The 26135-nt window shown below is 36.4% G+C and overlaps 1 protein-coding gene across 2 annotated transcripts in view; it reads right to left on the bottom strand.

Moving 5' to 3' along the window:
- Positions 1-736: 736 nt before the first annotated feature.
- Positions 737-26135, bottom strand: part of LOC113105858 (neuroligin-2-like) — a 145024-nt gene continuing 119625 nt past the window's right edge. For both annotated transcript variants that reach the window (XM_026267209.1, XM_026267208.1), the window contains 5 exons: positions 8224-8409; positions 6500-6765; positions 4612-4771; positions 3643-4009; positions 737-2279 (listed from right to left, as the gene is read on the bottom strand). In XM_026267209.1, the coding sequence (XP_026122994.1) occupies positions 1448-2279; positions 3643-4009; positions 4612-4771; positions 6500-6765; positions 8224-8409 (1811 nt within the window). In that variant the 3' untranslated portion in view covers positions 737-1447. The remainder of the gene's footprint in view (positions 2280-3642; positions 4010-4611; positions 4772-6499; positions 6766-8223; positions 8410-26135) is intronic.

Genomic DNA, 26135 nt, shown 5'->3' on the forward strand with positions numbered 1-26135 from the left:
TAGCAGTGCTTCCAGTCTATTCCCAAATATTTAGTATGTTAAATGGCCAGGTAGGTTTTCCTGAATGATAGAGGGCCAAAGATTTCTGTGTTATGAGGATTTCTCTCTCTCGCTGTGCCTCTCCGTCACATATTCTCTTACCTCATATAAGCCCACAAATGTACAGGACACCTGGCTATTGCCTAGAAAACACACTCTCTTTATGTGTGCACACGCACAAATACACAAAAAGATGCTTATTAAACTTGGTTGGTAAAAACCAAATGGTGTTGAACTGAAAGAATAAGGACAGAGATAGAACGAGAGAGGACACGGAGAGAGAAAGATGGGCTGAGGTGTAAGAGCATCATTTGTATTGTACATGTGCATTTGCTATTTGCTGTATTTATGCAATTGTTCGGACCATCCCAGATGGCTCTGGAAGAGCACTACATGGTTGATGGTCAAATAATAGCACCAACATCTGTATATGAATGTCAAAAAGCATTAAAAAGAATATTGTCGATAGCTCTCTTTCTGGATACAGAGAGAGGTTACTGTCCTATAGAGTGGTCAGACTGAGGAGGTTACATTTGGACTAATACTGATGAAAATACCACTGCAGAGAAGGAGAAGCAAGCAAACTTCAAAAACAAACAAACAAACAAAAAAAGTCCTTCTTGGTGCTTTAAAATATTTCATGCATAGATCCCACAGAGCAATCCATGTAATATATATTTAAATCATTCTTTTATATATTTGTCTTTATATTTATACATACAAAAATCTTCCTAAGAAACAACACATAGCCAAGTCAAATATGTGTGATAAAATGACACGCACAGTGCAGAGCGATAGCGAGAAAAAAGAAACGAGAGGATGTTGGCACTTTTGTTTTCGTCTTCTGTCAGATGCTGTCATTTTCTCTCTTTGTGTCTTGTTACAAGGAATGGTTTAATACTTGACACATAACTGCAGGTAAACACAACATATCCAGCTTGCGCCTTTTATCGAATGCCCTTGTGATTCATGTAAAACATAACCCAAGGACACAGATCACATTCAGACAGAGAGTGATGGGCTGCTAACGGAATAACAAAAGGATGGATGAAATCTGCACTCTGCCAATTTACTGAGAGAAGAAAAGTGGGTAAATGTCCCCATTTCTCCTTATGACATCGGATCAGCTCAGTCAATCACTGACGCGCAATTTCTTTAAGAACAATGTGTAAAAACGAACAGCAAGTTGAATCCAGTGCGAGGCTGGTGACTTGTCACTGCCGACCAAATCTGTTGCTCACCATTGAGCTCCTCTAGTGTGTACAACTTCTACCAATCCTTGATTGTGTCTATGAGAACGCCGACAGGATGCGCTGTCGCTGCTCAAGAAGTTTAGGAGCTTGAAAAGGTGGGCAGAGAGAGAAAACTGGATATGTATGAGAGCTAGTCCTCTCGTTTGGGGGTGCTACTATACACGGGTGGTGGAGTGAGGGTGGGGTAAGGTGTTGTTGTGGCCGGTGGTTGTAGGGAAAGTGTTGAAGGCATGGAGGGGTTGCATGCCAGTAATGGTGCTGGGAATCATGGTGATAGTATTGGGGGTCATGAGGGGAACATCGTCCGGTGCCCGTCGAAGTGCCAATGTGTAATCGGGTGGACATGAGGGACGTAAAATATCATGCGGTCGCAGCGGCTCCATGTCATGGTGGGGGTCGTGCTCCGAGTGCTTCATTTGCAGGGACATGATCTCTTCCTCTTGGCTGTGTGCCAAGTCATTAGCAGGTACGCCTCGCTGCGGGGACAGTCGGTGCCGTCGCATCTCGTGCCGTTTGTCGCGTTTGTAGTAAAGTGCGGCGAAGGCAAGGATGTTGAGGAAGAGGAGCGATGCACCGACAGCTACCGTCACGCTCAGTTCGGTAGAGTAGTCCCGGGTGTCGCTTGGGAAGGGAGGGAATCGAGGGGGCTCTGAGCTGTCTGGGTCCGATTCTGAAGGGTAGGTTGGGATGGGATGGCGTGTGGTACGAGGTCCCTGACCCTTCCAGGGTGGGGTGCGGGCGGTTCCTGGAGGCAGCCGGGTTGTGGCGGTGCTGAAGACCTCCTCGTGAAGGTTGTGGAGGTGAGGAACCAGTTCCAGCCAGAAGGCAACCTTATTCGCTCGGTAGTTGTCCCGGATGCGAGGCTTCAGGCCAATGTGGAGATACTGCTTGTCTTTGGAGTTGAACTTGGTCCAGATCACTTCCTCAAAGCGGTTGGGTTTGGTGTGGATGAACTTGGTGTCCTGAGGAACAGGCAAGTTGGGATCCCTGGAGAAAAACAGATATCTTGTGTCAAAAGGGTATTTTAATGAATTCTGAGAAAACTGAGAAGCCTTTTTAAATCAAATTGGAATTTAAAACAGGATACAGAACTGCGATTAGAATTCGGGGCCAGGTGATAAAAGATTTTTATATTCATTGGAAAAAAAAAAAATCACAATATAATAAACCTTTGAGAAATGTTTAATATTTAGCCAACGTCTAGATGATCTGGAACACTGGAACTCAAGGTCTCATCGTCAAGCTGCCAAAATAAAGGTTTAAAAATATATATTATATTACTATTCCCTATATTGAAAAATAAATCTACATTAATTTTATGCTAAGTACACTAGAAATACATTTACATATTTATGTGCTTAATAAAAATACCCAACTAAAGATATACTGAGGTATATTTGATTGCACTAAAGTGTAAATATTGCAAGTATATTATAGGTACACTTTAAATATCTTGCATTTAAAGAGAGATATTAATCTAATCAAATATCATAAAGCCCTCACCAACAGTGACATTAAAACTAATTTTAGGCTTCATGTTAAGAAATGTGCATTGTGCACAAGTAGTACTCCAAATAAAGTTTAATTATAATTTTTATATAATTAAACAGGTTTCAAGCCATATGTCAGTAAATATTTTAATAGATTTGAACAGTAATTATGAAATAAATGTATTTTAAATCCACTAGTCAACATTTGAAGTGGATCAAAACCTTCATCAAAGTTGTCATAAAAGCTTAAATGCATTCTTGTCTTTGAATTTGATCAGTTTCAAATGTTGACTACAGTACATTATTTTTTTCACTATGGTTTTATAGTAAAATGCAATTTTATGTAATTAATATGTAAAAATGTAATTTTATTACCTAATTTTAATGAATATTATACAATCAAGATACTTTTTCAACCAAGTTTTAATTTATAACAAATTCTGTTGTGCAGCACATTCTTTTACCCAAAAAAAAGCAATGTGTCATAAATGTATTGTTATATTTCTGAATTCATTTTATGACGACACCATTTTTGATAAAAAATGTATAAAATCCAGAAAAAATAAAACTCTGTCAATAACTTGTATAAAGTCATTCCCGAGGTCTAAGAAGCATGAGGAATTTCCTTCCCTATTAATTGTATGAAATTAATATCTAACCCTAACCCTAATCTATATTGAATGATATGGAAAAAAATGCATGATAATATTTTTTGCCATATTGTCCAAACCCCATAGAAAATAAGACGTTTTTAGAATTATTTTACTGTCATTTCAAAACAAATGTGTTATGACTATAATTTAGCTATTTAAACATAAAGATAGAAAGAAAGAAAGAATATTTAGCATATTCAGACTCACCCGGTCTTGGCAAAGTTGGTCCAGTAAGTCATCACCACAGCGCTAAGCATGACATCATTTTTGGAAAAGTTGCAAGGGAAGAGGTCTGTTGCTCCGATCATGGGCACCCCGAACACATATGGTATCTCATCCCCGTGAGCAGCGTCTGCCCACTCGGGTCGGGTCTCGGTCTGGCAGTGGTGATAGAAGGTGTAGAAGTAGACGGGAGACTGGTAGTCTGCATGGAGCTTGGCAGTAGCTACGGCTGGAGCCACCCACTGGTGATCCGTGAACAACGCCAGGAGAGTCTTGCGCCGCATTTCACCATTGTCTCGGTCTGCCCAGTCTGTGTACATGAACTTAATAGTCTCCCTCAGGATGTCTTTACCTACAAAAAGACAGAGAATAATTACAGTAAAGAAAGAACTGACAAGAGCATTTACCGTAAGTGTGTAGGCTATATGAATATGTTTGTCTTATGAACTTGGAGAAATTCACCCCATTAATGCAGGTTGTTTGTAAAAACAACAATATTTAATAGTGCACATTAAATACCAGACATAAAATCTCCACATTACAGGTCACATTCATGAAAGAGCATGCTGTTGGACATTTCTTGTCTTTTATCAGCCTCTAGTGGAAAATGTTAACAACAGCACCTAATCAAGAATAAGCAGAATATCTAGTAGCTTGCTGTACTCATTTTATAGTTGTACTCAGCATTGTCCCTCATTAAAAGTCAGAATGATGTCTACCCAAACAGACTTGAACATAAGAATTACAAAGACTTCTCTGCATTACACCTGTATTCAGGAGAATTGAATCTAAAAACCCATTTGTTTTTCAACCTGACAAAACAAGATCAAACTCTGGCACAGTTGAACATGGAATATGCTGATATAGAAAAATCTAGATGTTTACTTTCTAATGATAATTTTAAAACAGGCAAGAAAAATGAAAGTCAAATGAACAGGGGACTTGAGATCTCACCTTTAGGATAGCCATAGAGGTTATCCACAAAGTTGGAGATGGTGTAGTCAAAAGCTGCAGCTGAAATGCCCTCTTCACTCTCAGTGCCCCCATCATCCACAAACTTCAGCCCCTCTCCCTGATTTACACCAATCAGAAGGTCGTAGTTCAAGAACTCCCCCTAGTGGAGACAGAATTCAACATTTTCTGACAAACTAGCTACAAGAAAAAGATTTCTTCCATATTTGGCAGTTATTCTTCAACTTTTGTTACTTAGACTGATTTTAAAGAACTTAGAACTTAGTTTTAAAGCTTTAAACTTAGTCATGTATATTTAATTAAATATTCCTATTTTAGAAATGTTAAATTAGATAGAATTTCATTAAGCTTGTCCCCTATACCTAGACTTTAATAAATGTATAAAATGTGTTAACACCTGTTGCAATTTTACTTTGCACTTTTTCATGAGATCTTAAAAAAGGACCTTTTCCCGAGATCTGAAAATCCTGAAAGTCCACCCACAAACACCCAATTATTTTGGTCTTCGTTACATTTAAATGCGAAATAAGAAGCAAACATTTTAAAGAATTATGAGTATCATTCAAAAATAAAAATGTATACATTAAGAAAAAAGTATAAATGTTTTAAGAAGTGACTGACTTTAACTGACATTTTAAAAGTATATGGTGTCACTTGTTTTCATTAAACATTAAGTCTGCAGTTACAAAAGTAGATAGCTTTATTCAAAACCCTGTCCTTGAAACCTGACTAAGATTTGGTTTAAAAGTTAGTTTGGGTGGTTTACTGAAAGTAGTTTTAACCGTATATGTGACCCTGGAGCACAAAACCAGTCTGAAGTCTCTGGGGTATATTTTTAGCAAAAAAAATTGGTAACACTTTATAATAACTGCATGCTATTAATCATTAGTTAAGCATTAGGAAACAGTTAATTCATCATTTATAAAGCATTAATAGACATTTATAAGCAGTTTATAAATATAGATATAAATGCTTTATACCTGATTTAAAAGCATATCTATAATGTATTTAATAATTGTTTTTTCATACTTTATTAATGATCAATTTATCATTTCTAAATTAAGGTAGTTGTAAAACATATGCAGTTGTTAGTTAACTATTTTTGTGAGCTCATCTAAAGTGATGACTATTTATGCCTTGTAAAGCTTTTACAAATGAGATTTAAAGGCTGTTAATATTTCTATGTTCTGTATCACTGTGTTGTGTTTGTTTCTGTTTTTTGTTTAGAAGATAACTGAGCCTTTAAATATCCTTTATAAATGCTTTACAAGGCATAACTAGTCCTCACTTTAGAACAGCTAACATAAATAGTTAACTGACCACTACTAAATGCTTTATAACTACCTGAATTTACTACATTTCTTGTGATCTTATGATTCACTGGCAACTCCTAAATAACTGGTTTGTGAATAATGCTATACTTCATTGAGAAATGATAAATTGATCATGAATAAAGTATGAAAATACAATTATTAAACACATTATAGATATGCTCTTAAATCAAGAATAAAGCATTTATATCTGTATTTATAAACTGCTTATTACGGTCTATTAATGCTTTATAAACTATGAATTATCTGTTTACTAATGCTTAATTAATGATTAATAGTGTGCAGTTATTATAAAGTGTTACCGAAAAATTTGTATGGGTCAAAATTATAGATTTTTCTTTTATGCCAAATATCATTGGGATATTAAGTTTCATAAAGATATTTTGTAATATATCAAATAATTTTCGATAATAATTCATTAAATAGACACTTAAAAGACTGGTTTTGTGGTCCAGGGTCACATATATGGCTATGCTGAATTATGAATTAACGTAGGTCTTAGAAACCTTCTCCACAAATGAAAGTAATCTGAAGATCACCTGCTGCATCAGGATCTCGGGGTCATCTGGCACAACGTCTCCGTCCATCACGGGTCCAAATGCAATGTGGTAGCGGGCCGGCTGGATGTCCTGATCCACCAACTCTCTGAAATTTTTCCTGCGGAGACAATCCACCAGGTCTGCGGTCTCCCCATATGTGCATCCCACTTTACGGGCCAGAATCTTAGTGTACTTCAATGGCTGGTAGCTAATGGACCAGCTGGAGATGGCTGTACCACTCTGAGCGATGGCTCTCTGAAACAGGCCTGGGATGAGAGGGAACAATAACAAGCTGTTCACTACACAGAAGAAAGCCTGCATACAGTACATCATATACCTGGTTTATACATACACGGTCATTGACACCCATGGATTTTTTTTTTTTTTTTTAAACCTCACAATGTTATTTTTTAAATATAATTATATAATTTTCCATCATTTCCAATGGTCCTGATGTATGCCAAATTAAGTAAATATATATCTCATGTAGTCTCAAATATAATACGAGGTCATAAAAGCTACATGCATACTAATTAGCTTCTATTAAACTTGATTTCTTGCCAACTAAGCTTTTAACTTTGATATACAATGGTATACTGTAGTATGGTTATTTAAATGTTATTTTGTATATCATTATATCCAGGGCTTGTTAATTGGATGCATTTTTTTTATTTCAATTCCAGTGGCGCTTAACACAGTGTCAGCTGGAATTAAATCAATGAAAAACTGAGAAGAGAAGAAAATAAGGATCGGGGTTTGGCACAAACACCATTTTTCAGTGATTACCGAGGTAGCACTGTACTAATTCCATCTTGCATTGACATAATAACAGTAAATCTGTTATTCTCTTGTAGCCTTTTCACTTACAAACACTTTACAAACAAAGCCTTTTTCTTACTCTCAAGAGAAGAGTGCAGACTTATTTCCAAAGGGCTCGTCTTTTCCTTGTTCTGCCCTCCTTCTTTTCTTTCTGTCTTTTTAATTATTGAAGAGCATGTTACCTTTCCCAGAGAAATCAATATTGAGCTACTGTAGCTTTGTCTCTGCTAACACGTCTGTTCTTTTCTCTTTACCTAGCTTATCCAAACAGCCACACAAACAGACATTTAGTTAAGAGGTGCTCTTTTTTTTTTGATTATTTGCTCCACTTCAGTAAACTCTATCCACTTACTTAACCTTAAAGGGACAGTCCACACAAAAATGAACATTAATCATTTACTCCCCCTGAAGTCATTCCAAATCTGTATCAACATTCTAACATTCTTCAGATTATCTTCTTTTGTGTTCCATACTGTTTTGGATTGACATGAGGGCGAGGGAACATGACAGAATGGTCATTTTTAGGTGTACTGTCCCTTTAAGACTTACCTACATACCTTTATTTGTTTATCTCTTCCTGTTTCAGTTGGCTCGGGCTCCTTACAGGGAAATAACATGATTGATTTCTCTAGGGTAAAAACTGTCATGACTTACCTGGTGTGATTGACAGTTGAGGGCTGTAGGATTGATGTTAGGTGAGGATGACAGTGATGATGAAGATGGTGTGGGTTAAGGTGGACGTTTTTGACGAGCAATGTAACAGAACACAGTTGGACAGGACGGTGAGACATGTAGTGAGGTAACACACACACACATGCACACAGCATTAATAATGAGATGGAAACCTGCAGGGATAGTATTAGTCTGTTAAAGCATTAACACACACACACACACACTTGTCTTACCCTCAGAGTGGTGTGACAGGATGAGTAGGTTGACACAAGACGCTCCAGCCCCAGAGCCAAAGATCGTGATCCGTTCAGGATCGCCACCAAAGTGTCCAATATTCTCATTCAGCCAACGCAAGGCCTGGATTTGATCCAACAGGCCATAGTTCCCTTTAGCAGACTGATCTCCTGTGCTAAGAAAACCTAGAGTACAGTAGAAGAGAAACAGAAGAAAGGAGGAAAGGAAAAAAGACCGATTTGTTAATGGAGAGCAGTTATATGATTGTTAGCTAAAACTATTACAAATTGCATTTGGCCATTGAAATACAGCTGATATAAAATACAATATCAATATTATGAAAAACATGAAAATGAGAAAGTTAAGTACTGAAATGACTAAAACTATCACATAATTACATTTAAAAAGCTATTAAAAATCACAAAAGCACATAAACAACAGGAATGTAAAAACAATAGTAAATAAATACCTTATAGAATATAAAAATATTAAAATAATTGATAGAGAGTAGGGACGTGCATATTCATAACTGGCTGATGCGATACGCACCTCAATGCATTGCCAACAATACAATACATTAAAGATAGATATGAAGCAGCTACCGATACGATTCACCCTCGTTATGATGCAGTGCAATCCAAATTCGATTTGATTCAGCACAATGCAATTCAAAGCAATATGATGCAATGGAAAAATATGATGTTATAGAATTCAATATGGTACAACAAATCAGTAGTGCTGTGATATGTCATATTTACATAGCAGCAATGGTGATGAGAGAACATGATCAGAGAAGATAAAACAATCTACATATAAAATGATGGTCACAAATTATTTATTGTGAAGTGCATCTACTAATAATCATATAAAAATAAATAGTGTTTTACCGATGCAAATATTTAAGAATCGATGCATCGCGATACAAATGGCAATTTGAATCTTATGCACACTCGGTGAATCTTACCATCCCTAATAGAGAGTGCAATGATACCATCAGTGTAACATTGTTTAGCAGTAAATCATAAAAATGAAAAAGAAATATAATGGACTGAAAACAAACAAACAAAATACATTTGTTTCGGTGGTTCACCGCTGATCTTATTTAGTCAAATGTCTGATAACAGCAGGGTAGGAATGAAAGTGAGAGCTTGAGACTGGAGAGAGAGAGAGAGAGAGAGAGAGAAGGAGAGAGAGAGAGAGAGAGAGAGAGAGAGAGAGAGAGAGGAGCATGACTGAGATAGAGGGTGAATGAGTGGGTGCTCTAATTTGGAAAAACTGTTTCATCTGCCTCCAAGTCACCAGGAACTTTACTGATCAAAGTCTGACACACACACACACACACACACACACACACACACACACACACACACACATCTTGCGCATGTAGAAATATTTCAATGGAAATAAAAGGCCTGTATCAAACTGCCTAATACAAGGCAGAGATCAAAACTAACGGCCTTTCTGCATTTGTGCCCAGTCAGATAACACTTCTGGATAAAGGTGTCTTCTGATGAAACCTACTTCCTCTGGGCAGTCATTATTCAAATCGTTCTAATATACTGGTTTGCTGATCAAAAAAACATTTCTTATTGTTATCAATGCTGAAAAAGTTGTGTGCAATATTTTTGGGGAAAACATGATAATTTTTTTTCCTGGATTCTTGGATGAATAAAACGTTCATTTTTTTTTGCAACAATGTTATTTCTTGAGCCACTGAATGTGTCTATGCTGATTAAAATATTAATTTCTTTCAAAAATAAAGTATACAAATGTACAGATTTCAACCACCCTATTCTCAGTCTTATATTATATAGGCTAGGAAAAGCTGAAAAGACTGATGGCATCTCAGATTGACAGTGTTATGCAAACACTGAACTCTGATGTGCCTTGATGCTTTCCTTCATCCATACACTGCCCGTGAAAGTGCATCTCTCAGCTTTCAGATGGATGGATTCTCACTTCTCAAAAATGCATGAGCACATACACTCAACTCTTCTTACTCTTCTCACCTATGACTTTTCTGCTGGACTTCTGTGAATATGATGACGCTACCTGAATTCATAAATACTGTGTGACAGTCTGAGGGCGAGAGATAAGAGAGGTCAGATTATGGTTGTGGAAGGACAGTTAACAATGTAGATTTATAGGTCCCATAGATGTAATGGTTTTTATACTGTACAAACTGTATATTCTATGGCCCTACACCTAACCCTAACCCTCACAGGAAACTTTGTGCATTTTTACTTTCTCAAAAAAAACTCATTCTGTATGATTTATAAGTATTTTGAAAAATGGGGGCATGGGTTATGTCCTCATAAGTCACCCTCTCCTTGTAATACCTGTGTCATACCCATGTCATTATACAGAGTTGTGTCCTGATATGACACAAGAACAAGAGCACACACACACACACACACACACACACACACTTACAACAAGAAAACTAGAAAACTAACCTGTCCAACACAGAGTCTTCCATCAAATCACAAACACATTGTAACCATTAAATACATTCTAACACAAGCAGAATACATTTTTCAGCAAATAATTCATACATTTGTTTATATGCTTGATTTTATATACAATGTATACAATTTCATTCTGCTAGTTTATTTAAAAAGGTCTTTGAAATGAATGCCTTAGAAAAATGTTGTCTAATTCACGTCGATTCTTATTGAAAGCATAAGAGGCAAATCCACTAAAAGTAGATCCAGTTAAGCATGTGCACGATCAAATGATGGAGCCGTCATACCATTGCTTGATTTGCATAATTTCTTTAGTGAACTGGGTGCTAAAGCAACTCAAAACAGCACAATGAAATAAACGGTGCTAACAGTGGCACGTGATTCATTCTTAGTGAATTGCTCTCAAAGTGAACCATTATTCTGACAATTTTTAATCAATTCCAACCCCTCAATGCACTATTAGCATGCAGTCCACATCCACACGCAGAGTGGAAAGACAGATATTTGGATAATTCTTCAAAGAGCATCAAAATAGACAAAAATGTTTAAAAAAAGGTGCATCAGTTACGGAAATGAGGTGGCTGTTTAGATTTATTACATCACCTTTAGTAGTTCTCTCACAGCAGTCAAATGATTTGCCAATATAATGCAATCTTTTGCTCAAACATATCAGTCGGCCTCAAAATCTCCTTGTAAACTTTAAAAATAACAAAGTTAAATTGTTTTTTTGGCCTAAGCTTTGTGAGCAGCCATTAAAACCACCATGGTCATTACTGATTTCACCCTTTAACATCTTCTGCTTTAAATTTATCTTCATTATCATTATTTTCTAGGCTCGGTCAGCCAGATTATCCTGGTGAAGTGCGTGTGTGTGTGCGTGTGTGTTCGGCTCAGCAGAAATTCGGACTGGAAAATAAGATCCCACTCTCTGATTAGCTTCTGTGGCTGTGTGTATATGTGCACAATGCCTGTTGAACTGCATGAAAGGCCTTAGGTGACATTTCCTGTAATGGCTTTAAAGAGATCATTTGCATTTGCAATACAGCACAACCAATTATTTTATATCATCATTATGTGAAATTATACCTATTCTGACATTTGACATTTTTGAATCATTTTCTAAATGCCAAGATTTGTACAGAAAAAAACTATGTCTGTATAAATTCTGCATGTATTTCAACCAATGAATAGGAAACCAACAGACTGAACTGATGGGTCATTATACAGTGATCACATTTTCATGTTATCATCAGTTATGTCTTAACATAGTGGATAAAACAGTAAACGCCTTTTTAAACATTTCTCTTTTTTTGTGGACAACATTTCTAAAAATGGAAATCACATTTGTTAAATTTTTGACAATATCACAACTAAGGGAACATGGGATAAATAAACCACGTTAAGTAGATCTTGCTGTGTTTGCTACAATATTAAACTTCTGACATAGGCAATATATTAGGAAAGTTTCAAACAAAATATGTTTTCTTGGGCATTTTCATTTAGTTAATCATTTTATCACTTAATATCACTTTCCATCCTGTTAGTCTTTTGTCATTTCTCTTTATATCAGCTAGTTGCTTAAAGACATCATCCTCGGGATGGGACAATATAATTTCAGGTGGTAAAACAATGATGTTTTGAGGCATTAGCTGGTTTATTTCATGCTTAAGCATTTAATTTTGCCAACATTTAATTTTGACAACATAATTATGTTGAAAATATCAAGTCAACACTATCGCGTAAGCTAATTCTCAGTCACTCACCAAACAGTGAATGCAATTCTTTTTTTTATCCTGTCAGATTCATTTTGTCCTGCAATTGTCTTGTAATGGTGCAAAACAGCATAATAAATAAAGTGGCTGTGCTTAACCAGGGCACATTTCTGAAAGTTTGGTATAGCCTTTCATTTAAATCCCTCTTTCAATAACAACACAGGCATATTCAAGTTACAGAGTTTTAAAGGCACTGCATTACAGGAATGACCCAGATGCTCTTATTTGGCATCCCATACCATGCTGCCCACCTGTGTGGCATCATCTGACTGACTCCACATGTTGTTGCTAAAAATGGCAATGTAAAAACAATGCACCTAAAAATATAGAGGCCTATATATAGCACATTTATAAGAATAAGCTCTCGCAGCATTGAATAACATCAGGAGTAATGCACTGCTGCTTTTTGAATAAATGAATGCTTTACGACATACTGTGCGCTAGTGGGTGTTTATATGTATGTGTGTGTGGTTGCTCACAGTTCTCTGGTGTGATTCCCACTGTGCTTGCAGGGACAAGACTGAAAAAGCCACACACGCACGCACGCACACACACACACACACACACACAGATGCACACATACTGTACAGTACATGCAACAACAGATGGAAGGTATAAACACATGGGACTGCTATAGAAACTGTTTGCTGAATGTAAGCACAGAGATGTGTGCATGGATCTGTATAACTGCTCTGTTAGGACGAGATGTGGACCAAAATAATGGGGTGGGATCTTCTTTAGCTTTCTGTTTCTCTGTCTGATTCTTTTTAGTCCTCTTTCTCTCTCCCTCCCGCTTCCATTTACTCTCATTTGCTGTGCCCTCACACACTCTACTAGCCCTCCTGCCCAGCGTAATGGGGAGTGAAATAGGGGTGACAGTGGGCATTTGTAGTCCGGCACTGCATGATGGAACACAGAACACACAAACGCTCGTACACACACCTCCACAGGTGCTCTAAATGCCAGTGGGGTCGCCACAGTCCGTGTGCGGTATCAGAGCTTTAGAAAAGAGTGAAGGCATAATGCATCTGAACACTCACTCCAGATAAAACAACAAACATTTAAGCACAATCTACCAGGCTTGCACTGTTTTAATGTGTGTATGTGTGCCTCATTCAGAACTGAACTGAGCATGCCATTGAAATTTCAGTTAATTTCCTATATTTGAAATGAGGTATCATACATGCGTGTAATTAGATGCAGGTGTGTGTGTGCAATCAGTCCCAGGAATGAGGCCGGATGAGAAATGGCGTAGTCCTGAGTGGAGTGCCCTCTGTTGGAGTGGAGTCATTTAAAATAATGAAAATAAGTACAATTACAATTAATTGTGAATACATTTGTATAACTGTTAATTTGAACTATAGCAGCAATTTTGTAAAGTGAAACCTTTATAATTGTTGTAAAGTTTTAAAAAAAAGTAAAAAAAAATCTGTTGAGGTTTTATAGACAGAAAAACACTAGATAGATAAAAGACCAATAGATAGATAGATAGATAAAAGACCGATAGATAGATAGATAGATAGATAGATAGATAGATAGATAGATAGATAGACAGACAGATAGATAGATAAAAGACCGATAGATAGATAGATAGATAGATAGATAGATAGATAGATAAAAGACCAATAGATAAAAGACAGATAGATAGATAGATGGATAGATAAAAGACAGATAGATAGATAGATAGATAGATAGATAGATAGATAGATAAAAGACTGATAGATAGATAGATAGATAGATAGATAGATAGATAGATAGATAGATAAAAGACGGATAGATAGATAGATAGATAGATAGATAGATAGATAGATAGATAGATAGATAGATAGATAGATAGATAGATAGATAAAAGACTGATAGATAGATAGATAGATAGATAGATAGATAGATAGATAGATAGATAAAAGACCAATAGATAAAAGACAGATAGATAGATAGATGGATAGATAAAAGACAGATAGATAGATAGATAGATAGATAGATAGATAAAAGACTGATAGATAGATAGATAGATAGATAGATAGATAGATAGATAGATAGATAGATAAAAGACGGATAGATAGATAGATAGATAGATAGATAGATAGATAGATAGATAAAAGACCGATAGATAGATAGATAGATAAAAGACCGATAGATAGATAGATAGATAGATAGATAGATAGATAGATAGATAGATAGATAGATAAAAGACCGATAGATAAAAGACAGATAGATAGATAGATGGATAGATAAAAGACAGATAGATAGATAGATAGATAGATAGATAGATAGATAGATAGATAGATAGATAGATAGATAAAAGACCGATAGATAAAAGACCGATAGATAGATAGATAGATAGATAGATAGATAGATAGATAGATAGATAGATAGATAGATAGATAGATAGATAGATAGATAGATAGATAGATAGATAGATAGATAGATAGATAGATAGATAGATAGATAGGCCTGACTGTTCTGATCCTTTGCTAAGAATCACTTTTAAAACAAAAAAGGCTGGACGGAAATGTCAACTTTGTGGATCAGTAAATTAAATAATACATTTTATTTTGAGATGAGAGGACTGTGGGTGGAACGGAGGATGGTTAATGATTAATAATTAACATACTAGCTCCTTTGTGTTTAACAGATGGCACTTGAACCATAAATACCTTCTCTTAACATCCTGACTCTGTCTTTCTCTATCTCTTCTGAACTTTTGTGCATTACTGTCACATTTTGTTCAGCAATGTGTGAGACTGACCCCTCGTGACCGCTTCCCCGAGACTGTCCGGGCAGCATCATGCTTCAGTGGCTGCTTGACTTCCTGTGATCCCACGCTGCATTTCCTCCCACAGCTCTGAACATTCCCTCCTCTTTCTCTTTACTTTCACGCCACTCAGGCCAACAGTGGCTCAAACAAATCTTTTTCCACTCATACCCTCTCATTCTTTCCCCTGCCTTTTAGCCTTGCAGCATAATTAAAAAATGCAAATGATATGATAAACTACAATTCATTTTGATGCTGCAGATTGTAGCTGTTTGTGCCGAATGTGGCGGATATTTGAATAAATCTGTCTGATAACAAGCTGTGTGCGCTGATAAGCATGAAATGAAGGGGGCCAAGAATATGAGGCTACATCTGTTTGGTGAAAAAAGCTGGAGGATCTGGACATGGAGACGCTGGCTGGACAGTTAAAGGGTCAGAACTGTGTTGACATATTCAGGTGAACCTGTCATGAAAGTCTGGGTCATATTCAACCCCCAAAATCACAGACGAATTGTAAAATTCAAGAATTATATTATAAGATCATTTATAGGACTATGTTACAATTAACTTTTTTTCTATTACAAAAATGAATTACAATTGTTTTGAATAAACAATTATCATTACCATAATGGGTTTAAAATGAAAACAATTATTCTCACATTTAAATAAGTGAGCAGTAATTTTTTGCATTGTGATAATATTAATTTTTGGTGGAAAAATGCTTAATTGTTATGAAAAAAAAATATATATATATATAAAGTGAAAAATAAATATATAATTTCCAATATCTTTGCATGCCATTGATCTGTCCATCCACAATGGCCTATAAAGCCATAAAACTACTCAAATTTTATTTACTATATATTTTACTATATATTATAGTATATCTACTACTTAATTTTTCCCCCCCATTTGCCAGTCAAAATTTCAAGAGTTTCTATGATGGGAGTGAAAGCGATGGACTCATGCATTCATAACTCACACTATAAATAAATGAATACAATACATTATACATTAATGTCAAAATGTTTTTCTTCATTATTGGGAATATTTCAGCACGGAAAGAAAGAGAAAGGTATGTACTCACACACAATGCCTGGACTACAGTACTGTTGAGCCTTTCAGATTTCACAAAACTTTCATAATATTTAGCAACAGGCTGACATTTAGAAATGATCATCTATAAAAACAAATGGCTCATAAATACAGATTAGAATCCCACAGTTTCATCTTTTTAAGTTAATACTTTACACTAACCAGATAAGAAAGAGAGATGGAGAAAGAGAGAGGATGAAAGCTACTTAGCAAGAAGAATGATGATGTGGAAGATGCTAAAGAGTCTGATTCACATGGTTGCCTATTTTGATAAAGAACTGTCTGATTAGACAGAAAGAGAGCATCTGATCAACATGTAAATCTGCCTTTATCTAAAATAAGTGATACCACAAAAATAGGCTGATGAATTTACTTTTCAGTATGACTTGTCTTCATGTACGAAAAATTTTGTAAAAAAGAAAATGCATACAGATGCAGATCAGATTTTCTTCCAGGCCAAAAGTAATAAGTATAGACTATTTTTTTACACATACTGTAGATAATATTGTACACACGTAAGAAAACAGCTGTTGATTACTTCAAAGGTGAATCCAGCCAACACACGTCAGCTACTTGCTTTTCAGCGAGCGCTTCTCTGATATGTGTGAATGCAAAAGTACTCAGTCAGTCAGGAGAACCGTGTATAGAAAGTGAGTAATATCATGCCTAAGTGTAAATCAAAATCTGTGGCGAGCGGACAGCCTATGCTATCTCTCGTGTGGGGATACACACGATTTGTGCATCGTCGGTTTGGGAGTAGCGCTTTACATTGTCAGGGGGGTATCTCCTCATCCACCACCAGTGGTTGCTCACATCACCCTGCTCATGAAATCTTACTTCTCTATTGGACTGATATCACATTTGCTTCAGAACGTGGTCTCATCGGGGGTGTACCCAAAGCATTCAACATAGCGTCTTGTTCCCTTCAGGGAACCATGGTTTTATACATAACCTAGAGACCTTTTTTGTGTTAACTTATAAAAAACTAAAACCCACACAAACCCTGAAAGCTGCCTAAAAATAGCCATTCAAACTGGAACTGCTTTCCAATTCAAAAGTGCACTATGCATCAGATGGTCAGTGAATGGTCAGTGAATCCACCTGAGGCTGAGACTATTAAATGTCACTGAGTATAGACTTTGCTCTACAGGTGAAGGAGACTGTTAGGAGAGAGAGAGAGAAGCCTAAGACTGAATTTGCATGCACTTTACTGTATAGAACGTTTTTGATGTGAGTTTTTCCTTTAAAGTGCATCCATCTCTCTTTCCTTCTTCTCTCTCTGTTCTGCAGTGTGCAGGTTTTGTATAGTTTGGCTTCTGGGAGTGACTTGAGTTTTTGTGTTTACCCACTGTGTGTGTAAGGAACAGCGCAATGCACCAGTGCTACCTGAAAAGACACACTTTCTGTCTCTATTTCTTACAGACGTACAGACACATTGAAATACAGACAAACTCGGCAGGCTCAACCTCAATCATTTCAGGATTTGAACACAATAATGCTAGTATCTCTGTGTCAATGTAAAAATGATGTAAAACATAGGCTAAAAGTTTTAATGCTTTCTCCTATACTGCCAAGTTGGTATTAAGCTGGCTGGCAATATGACCTCTGAGTCTGACCAGCTGAGAAGTGCCCAAATCTCCTCTTAAACAGGCAGATGTTTTTCTTTCTTTTGCAGGGATGTAGCAGTAACTGCAAAGTAATTTTATTTGTAACATAATGGTAACAATGGTAATAGTGCTATATTTCTGGAAAAAGAGGGATGAGTAAGAGATGGAAAATGCAGATGCTCACTGTGAGAATGAGCGACAAGAACACACAGGGAGGAAGAGACGGAGAGGCAGCAGGAAAGAGATGTTCTCATATTTATATGATGATGAAGCAGAGGCTTTTACTGGCAGGTGTAAAGAGCCCTCTCCTCTGTTAGAGAAACAGTCCCAGATAGACAAAGAGCTCAAACATTCATCCCCTTCATACAGCGCGCACACAGCAATATTGTAAACATTATTAAAATGTAAAACAATTCTTTTCTGTTTAATGAATTTTAAAATCTTATTTATTCCTGATAGTAAAGTTAAATGTTCAGCAGCATTACCCCAGTGTTCAGTTTCATATGATCCTTCAGAAATAATTTTAATATGCTGATTTGCTCCTCAAAAAACATGCATAATTATTATCAATGTTAAAAACAGTTATACTGCATAATATTTTTCTAGACATGGAGTTAATGTTTCAATATTCTTTGATTAATACAATTTCAAAAGAATAGCATTTATTAGAAATATTAAACTTTTTTAACATTATACATGACGTTAATCACTTTTGAGCAATTAAATGCATCCAATAATATCACTTTTTCTATATAAAAAATATAAAGCTGCACAACTGTTTTCAACATTGATAATTAGAAATTGTTTGTTGAGCAGCAAAGTATACTGGAATGATTTCTGAAAGATCACTGAAGACATTTTACAATATTTTAAAATAAATGTAGTAATATTAAATAAATACAGCCTTGGTGAGCATAAGACACATCTTTCAAAAACATAAAAAAATCATCATTACTGCAAACTTTTGACTGCCAGTATTCAGTTAAATGATTGAGGTTACTACACTGGGTTCTGGTGCTGATGCAAGGCCAGTCATGGCTGCCACAGTTCACTGTTGCCTGGCAACATTCCAAAGATGCTGCAAAGAGACTCGCCTGTGCTGAGACAATTCTTGTCTGTTGACATCTGTCTCTGTCCTTTTCCCTGTGAGTGTGTACATGTGTGTTGGTGCATTACATTTAACTCTCTTAAAGTGTGTTAGTGCATGCCTATGTACAAGGTCCTTGTGTTTGTGGGTTAGATTGTCATTAATTTGTTTCTTCAGGTAATCAGCACAGCCCTGGAGAGATTTAACAGAGGCGATACAGAAAGTGTGATAGAAAACATGGAGAAAGATTCATCAAGATGGAGGCGGGGAGCAAACGTGACGGCACCAGGAGTGATTGAAACAGACTATAGATAAACAGAAAACAATGAATGAGAGAAAACAAGGTGAGACTAAAACACACAAAAGGTGATAAACATCAAGATGGAGAGAGAGAGAGAGAGAGAGAGAGAGAGAGAGAGAGTAAATAAAAAACTAGCAGGCTAGCTGGGCTTCTATTCACGTATTTCTGTGAAAATATTGGGATGTAACATTAATTTGCTGGTTGCAAACACTAAGATGTGATTTCAACTTCCACCAGGTTTAAGTGGATATGTATAAATATGTATTTAAATGGACTAGTTGGTCATACATGAACTACAATGGAAAAAAAGAACAAATAAATTCTCCAAAAAAACTAAATGTGCCTCAACTGAATACAAAAACAAAACAGGTTACTTTGGGAATCCTGAATTGCTGGAGCTAAAGCTAAATCATATAAATTATAAAATATATATATTTTTCAAAAAGATAAACATTTCTATATTAATAATACATAATTATTTTGATTAATTTATTTAAATCCATGTGCTAATTTTTTATTAAATCAAAAATTTTGTACTCATGGCAAGTCATTTATTATCTTTATTTTAAAAAAAGTCAAAACTGGGATGCAAACATACTGACATAAATCAGAAGCAAGCAACTCTGCAGCAAAGATTCTGTAAAATCTGTGCATCACAAATGAGTCTCCCAGATAAAACTAAATCTGTGAGTCTGTGACACCATTCTGGGGTAGTTTATTAGTCTTTGACAGGCAGTGTGTGTGTATATGTTCCTCCTCTTGAGCTCCATCACACACACATACACACACACACACACACACACACACACAGAGAATAATATTGCATTTTGAAATGATGGATCTCACTTCCTATTTTATAAAACAGATTTTTTCCCAACCTCTACTTTGTGAAAATTAAAAATTCAACATTTTTCCATCAATCTAATTTTTCAAACCAGAGACTCATTACTCCACTAATTAGTACTGTGAATATCTCATTTTCACAGAAATATTAAATCACGCTCTGATTATAATGAGAAAATTATGATACGATCATTAAATATGCTGATGGTACTGATTATACCAGAATTAAAAAGGCTTCATATGTTCAATACCCAATCAATGTGAGAGAGAGAGAGCAATATGGACACGTTCATCATCCCTTGCCTTGCATCCCTTGCATTAGACTCCTTTTATGCATGTATACAACTTACAACACTCCCAGAAACAACTTTATTGGTATTATTATTATTATTATTAGCTGTAAGAGAGTGAATATGCTCAGTGTTGAGCCGAAATGGCGGGTTTGGGATGAATAGCTGGAGATTGGTGGCCATGATCTTATCTCGCCTCCTAATTACCATGCTACATTCAGACAGCCTTATCCAGCCAATGGCAACACGGCCTGCCTCATCATATTCATAAGCTGATTTGAATATGGATTTATTCGTGCAAAGGCTCAAAATCCCTAGGCCTTAGCTCTCCGGTCTTAAATGCTGACTAGCTAGAAGTGATTCCAGATGATGCATGAACAACTACTTAATCATCTGTGATAAAAAGCATGCAACAATTGATTTCATTACATACTTTTGTGCTTCTGATAATCTGTAAGATTAATGCAGAACTGGACTGACAGGTTAGACTTGTTGAGAGAAGCTCAGTTTTACAGCATTTTGACAAAATTGGGGGAAAAAGCAGGTGACAGTTCAATCATCGTGATGGGCAGGAGCAACTAAATATGCTGCCTCCAAAAACTTTTGGGAAGAAATTCATAGATATTCAGTAAACATTGTCATTTTCTTTCAAACATTGGCAGTTAAATATGTAAATTTTAGTGCGTACTGCAATCTGGTTAACTTTTGAGTTGGATGAGTGTGTGTTGTGTGTGTGTGTGTATGTGTGTGTGTGTGCATTTATTTTTAATCTCTCTTTAAATCTTACTTGCCTACCACCAGCTTGCTGATGCCTCCACATTAAAAGCTGCTGATAATGAAAGTTGCATGGAAAAGATTTCTTCTTCTCTTTCTGTCATCCTATCACACTTTTTACAGTTGTTTCATAATCTTGTTCGGCTTTCTTTCGTGCTATCGTCTATCATGCGATAAGCAAATCTCACACACATCTCAATGCTCTCCTGTGCATCAAGGGCATCTTCGACACCGAGACAACATTTCAGTAACATTAACATGGTATAGAACAACACATCTATTTATCTCAGTCTTAAACAATAGACTCAACAGATCTGCAGTCCTAGTTCTGAGGAGCATGTGTGTGTTGCAATGTGATGATAAGAGAGAAACACACTGTGCTGAATAATATCTTATCTGTAGCGCCAACGGGAGGAAAGAAAAAGACCAAACGCTCTGATTAGTTATTGCAGACTATATTTTTGCACAACAACAGCCTCCAAGTCCAGGCCTTTGCCATTACAGAATAGGACGGAGAAAATGAAATGGAAAAAGAAACAAAAGAGGGACAAATATGAATGGTGAGGCTAACAATATAAGGAAAATTAGGAAAATGGAGAAAAATGATAAATAAAAAAGCAAATGAGTTGGCAAGTTAATGTGCTGGACCAGTCAAGGTTGTCCTCAGACAAGGAGGAAGTTGTAGTGGGATATGCAAATACTGGTAATAAGTCAGACATTGATTTATCCATACTGTACGTGTAGGGGCTCTGCCCTGAGATGGCCATTCGTCATTGAACTTCTGTCAGAGAATCGGGACATTGCAAATGAGCAATATTGTGGCGAGTCGTAATTCACTTCATGGCAAGAGTTAACCTAAAGCATATGTAGCATGCAGATAATCACAGGTAATGCCATTTTGAATGCGATATTGCAGAGGAAACACTAGTTTCTGGCTTATCCAAGAGAATCACAGACTTACTATGCACCGAGCTGCTCCGCAGGGGTTAAAACGACTTCAAAGCGATCAACAATTATCAAACACACGCAAACCCATTAGGGGAAAATGCTTTAATCGAATAGGTGCTGATGTGTTATATTTTAGCCCTGACTCTACAGCCCCCTAGGTGTCTTATGGTAGGTAAATCACAAGTTTAATTCCAGCTTCATAAGAGGAGCTAAGATCCGTCCAATCAAAGAAAGGCTTGTGTCCTGCCATGGGTCGCAACCTTCGGATGGGTGCGTTCTCACATGCTTGATTGACCAATTCTGCCTCACAGGATTCATGTGCATGTCCAACTGCTGTGGTGTTTAAAATGCACTCCAGGAACCGCTTTTCTGATGCCCTGAAATTGGTCAACTCCTTTTGGTTTTCATTTGTGGATAGTTATTTGTTTTCAATTGAAATGGTAGTTTATAGCACAAAATAGGCCCATTTTAAATCTTTTGCTGTTAATCTAATCTGGAAGTTCCTTATAATTTCTCAAATGAGCAATTGGAGACCAAAAATCTTCCGGGATATGATGTTAAATGGGTAGTTTAGACAAAAATGAAAATTCTGTCTTGTTCCAAACCTACAGGACTTTCTTTCTTCGCTGAAACACAGAAGAAGATATTGGGAAGAAATCTCCCACTGTTTTCACCTACACATTGTAAGTAAAGGTCTAAAACCCCAATGACTTTCAATGTATTAACAAAAACAGAGACATTTTATCAAAATATCTTCTTTTGCACAGAACAAAGATACAGCCTTGGAATGATATAAGGTTTAGTAAATGATGGCCAAATTTTCCTTTCTGTGTGAACTATTCCTTAAAGTTTAAGATGAGACAAGTGCTCACAAGTACTCACAGTATAGCTTCTCGCTGAACCTCCAAATAATAGATCTACTAATTGCATTTTTGGAGCAATTTTCTTAACTTAATTTCATATGTGCTGCTTTGTCTGTCACCTCCCAAGTGTTACCAGGGCAATGCTATTTAAACTGGCACAGCCCATTTGCACATGACAATGCGTGAGTGCCCAATTTGGTTCGGAGAAACGAGATGTGGATGACAGCTAGCTAATGAGAGAAACATCTGGGATTTGAGGGTGTGAGAGGGGAACTCTTGTTCTCTTCATAGGGTTCGATTGTAGGTCTGTGCCAAAATATCACATTCCATCTGGATGGAGCTGTCAGCCCAGAACAAACCAACGTGTTTGTAGAGGAAGAGTCAATTTGAAAGAAGATTTTCTGTAATGATAAATGATAATGCATCCTTACTATAACTTCAACATCTTCAACAAACAAATGCATTAAAATAGTGATGCTTTTAAGGGCAGTAGTTAAGCGACAGATGATTGCTGGCCAGTGACTCAATGCACAATATTTGAAACTTAAAACTATAACTCCCCTAAAACAGAGCTGTACTATTGACATGAGCCAGTTTAGCAAATATATGCAGAGACAGAACGCAGAACAAAATGTGCTTAGAAAAGAAAAGCTTTTATCGATAATTGAGTCTTGTAATATTTAAGTGGAATTGTATCTCATGAATATATTTGCAACAGTGTTGTTGAATTAAATATGTGAAAGTAATCTGTTAAAGCACGTTAAAAGGCAAAACTGTCTTGAAATGAAAGACACTTTTACAAGTTTGTCAGGTAATTCCAGATGCATGAAACAAAGCTCCATAGACCGTGTCCCAAACATTAGGTTATATACAGTATATTCTATTGTTTTCGTTTTCATTACAAGGAAAATTATTTAAGTAGGATTATAAAAGTATATATATATGATTAATTTAGGATTATATAAAATTACGAGTGTTTGTGTATGTTATTAATTACATTAATTAGGATTATACATAAATTAAATGTGTGTGAGTGTGTATGTGCAGATAGCCTATACGTCGTAATATTAACATTATGTTGTATAATTAATGAAGCGTATTCTATATGAAATAAAGGATGAGTTAAATCCCATTGATTATAAAACTGCTATGCGTCAGATCAGATAAGAGAGAGAGTACAAGTTCTTTATCCGTTATAGTGTATAAAAGATAAATAAATGCAATGTCTGTGTCAAATGTCTGTTTTCCATATTTTTCTTGCTGTGTGTTATAATACACAATGCCATAAAATATATTTTCCCCCAAACAGAAAATCATTGTGTAATTTGAACCATATAGACACGCTAATGATGCCAGTCTGCCATCTGTGAATATTGTTCACATGTAAAACGAAATGCTGAAAGCAATCAAAAACTAGCTCATTACAAAATCCCAACAATTAAATTTTTGAATCATTGGGCTTTATTCTAGTTTTTTTAGTAAACATAAATAGACGTGCACACAAGATCTGAGAACGCCGGTAAAGGTGTACAAGCAGAGCCAAACTGGGGTAATGGGCAAATATCTGTGCCAATAGTGTTTTGCTTAAACCATTTTTGACCTTTCCTTGTTTAAATACCACAGTTTAAGGTGTTTCCATGACTTTCCATGTTGGTTAAGGAACATAATCAGCAAGACTGTGCATTTAAATAGACACAAAACTTAATGTGATTTTCCTACTGTAATCAAGACTGCTCAAGTGAGTTCCTCGCACATTATATCTCCAGATTTGTATGCAAAAGAGCATGTTGCGAGGCATAAAAGGTCATTTCAGAGGCTTTTTTCACTTTAATGGCAGAGATGTGCATTCCTTCGATCACGAATGACAGGATGTAAAAATGTATTCCCGCTGTTCACTTCCCGATTTCACATTCTCCGTCTAAAACCTCCTCCTTGTTTGACAGTGAACAACCCTGGGAATTTGCCCCCATCTCCTCAGGAACGCATTCGACTGCCATGTGTCTTTTAGCAACCAAAGCATCCACATTGAAAAACCTGCTCTGGCTTTAGGTTGAGAGGCCAAACAAATTCCCTGTTATCAGTGTTATTACTATTAGTAGCAATAATGTGGAAATAATTACGGAAAGCATGCCCCCCAATCCCCTTCTGCTCCATTGGGTAGCAAGCTAAATTAATAAAGAGAAAATGAAATCTCCTGCTTTCGTAGGTGAACAGACACCGTCAAATACAGACTGCGCTTTCTTGCCATGGTAACCATTTAAGAATGATGAATCTATGGAAAGCATTTGTCTCTCTCTCTCTCTCTCTCTCTTTCGGTCTCTCCTTCGCACGTCTTAACAGCTCTGTTCATCCATGGAAGGATTCATAATTAATGGACGTTATAATTGTAGAAAGAGAGCAGGAAAGCGGGAATGGGAGTGCAGTAATGAGGAAGGGGAAGAAAAAAAAGAGTGCGTCCTCAACACTTCTTGCCAGTTCTAAATATGGATCTGGCACACATATTCACAGAGACATGAATGCACAAGCGCTGTGCGTCCGGGGATTGAAAACAAACCGCAAAATGCAGGATCAACAGATCATACATGCATACAAATAAGACCTTTATTTTAAGTATATTATTAACAATGCATGTGTAAAAACACATTGCCTGATAAGTGTAAAGAGAAAAACATAAACAGTTCAAGTCACAATAATGCTTTTGAGGATACAATATCACCCTCCTAATTTCCACTTCCAACATCAATCAAATACAGATGATTTTGTCTGTGAAACTGCATGCTATGTGATCCCTCAGAAGGTCTATTACCTTGTTCAGACATGATTAAAAAAAGTCCAAACTATTTGAAATGATTTTAAAGTGCATGATTCTTTAATAGCTTTAATATTTAGTAAAATATTCATTCCCAATTGAAGATCTACAAACTTTCAGTTTTCCCTGTTTTATCCTGTTTATCTGTTTTATTTGCTGGATCAGCCAACATTTTCTCAGCACTGCTGTCTTTTAGAGAATAGTGCAGTGGAGAGCATTTAAGCGCCTCGATGATATGCCCACGATGTCTGTGGGAGAGTGAATGCATCCAGCATTGGCAAAACTTAAAGGGTTAGTTTACC

Source organism: Carassius auratus, chromosome 7, assembly GCF_003368295.1.
Source record: "Carassius auratus strain Wakin chromosome 7, ASM336829v1, whole genome shotgun sequence".
Taxonomy (NCBI): domain Eukaryota; kingdom Metazoa; phylum Chordata; class Actinopteri; order Cypriniformes; family Cyprinidae; genus Carassius; species Carassius auratus.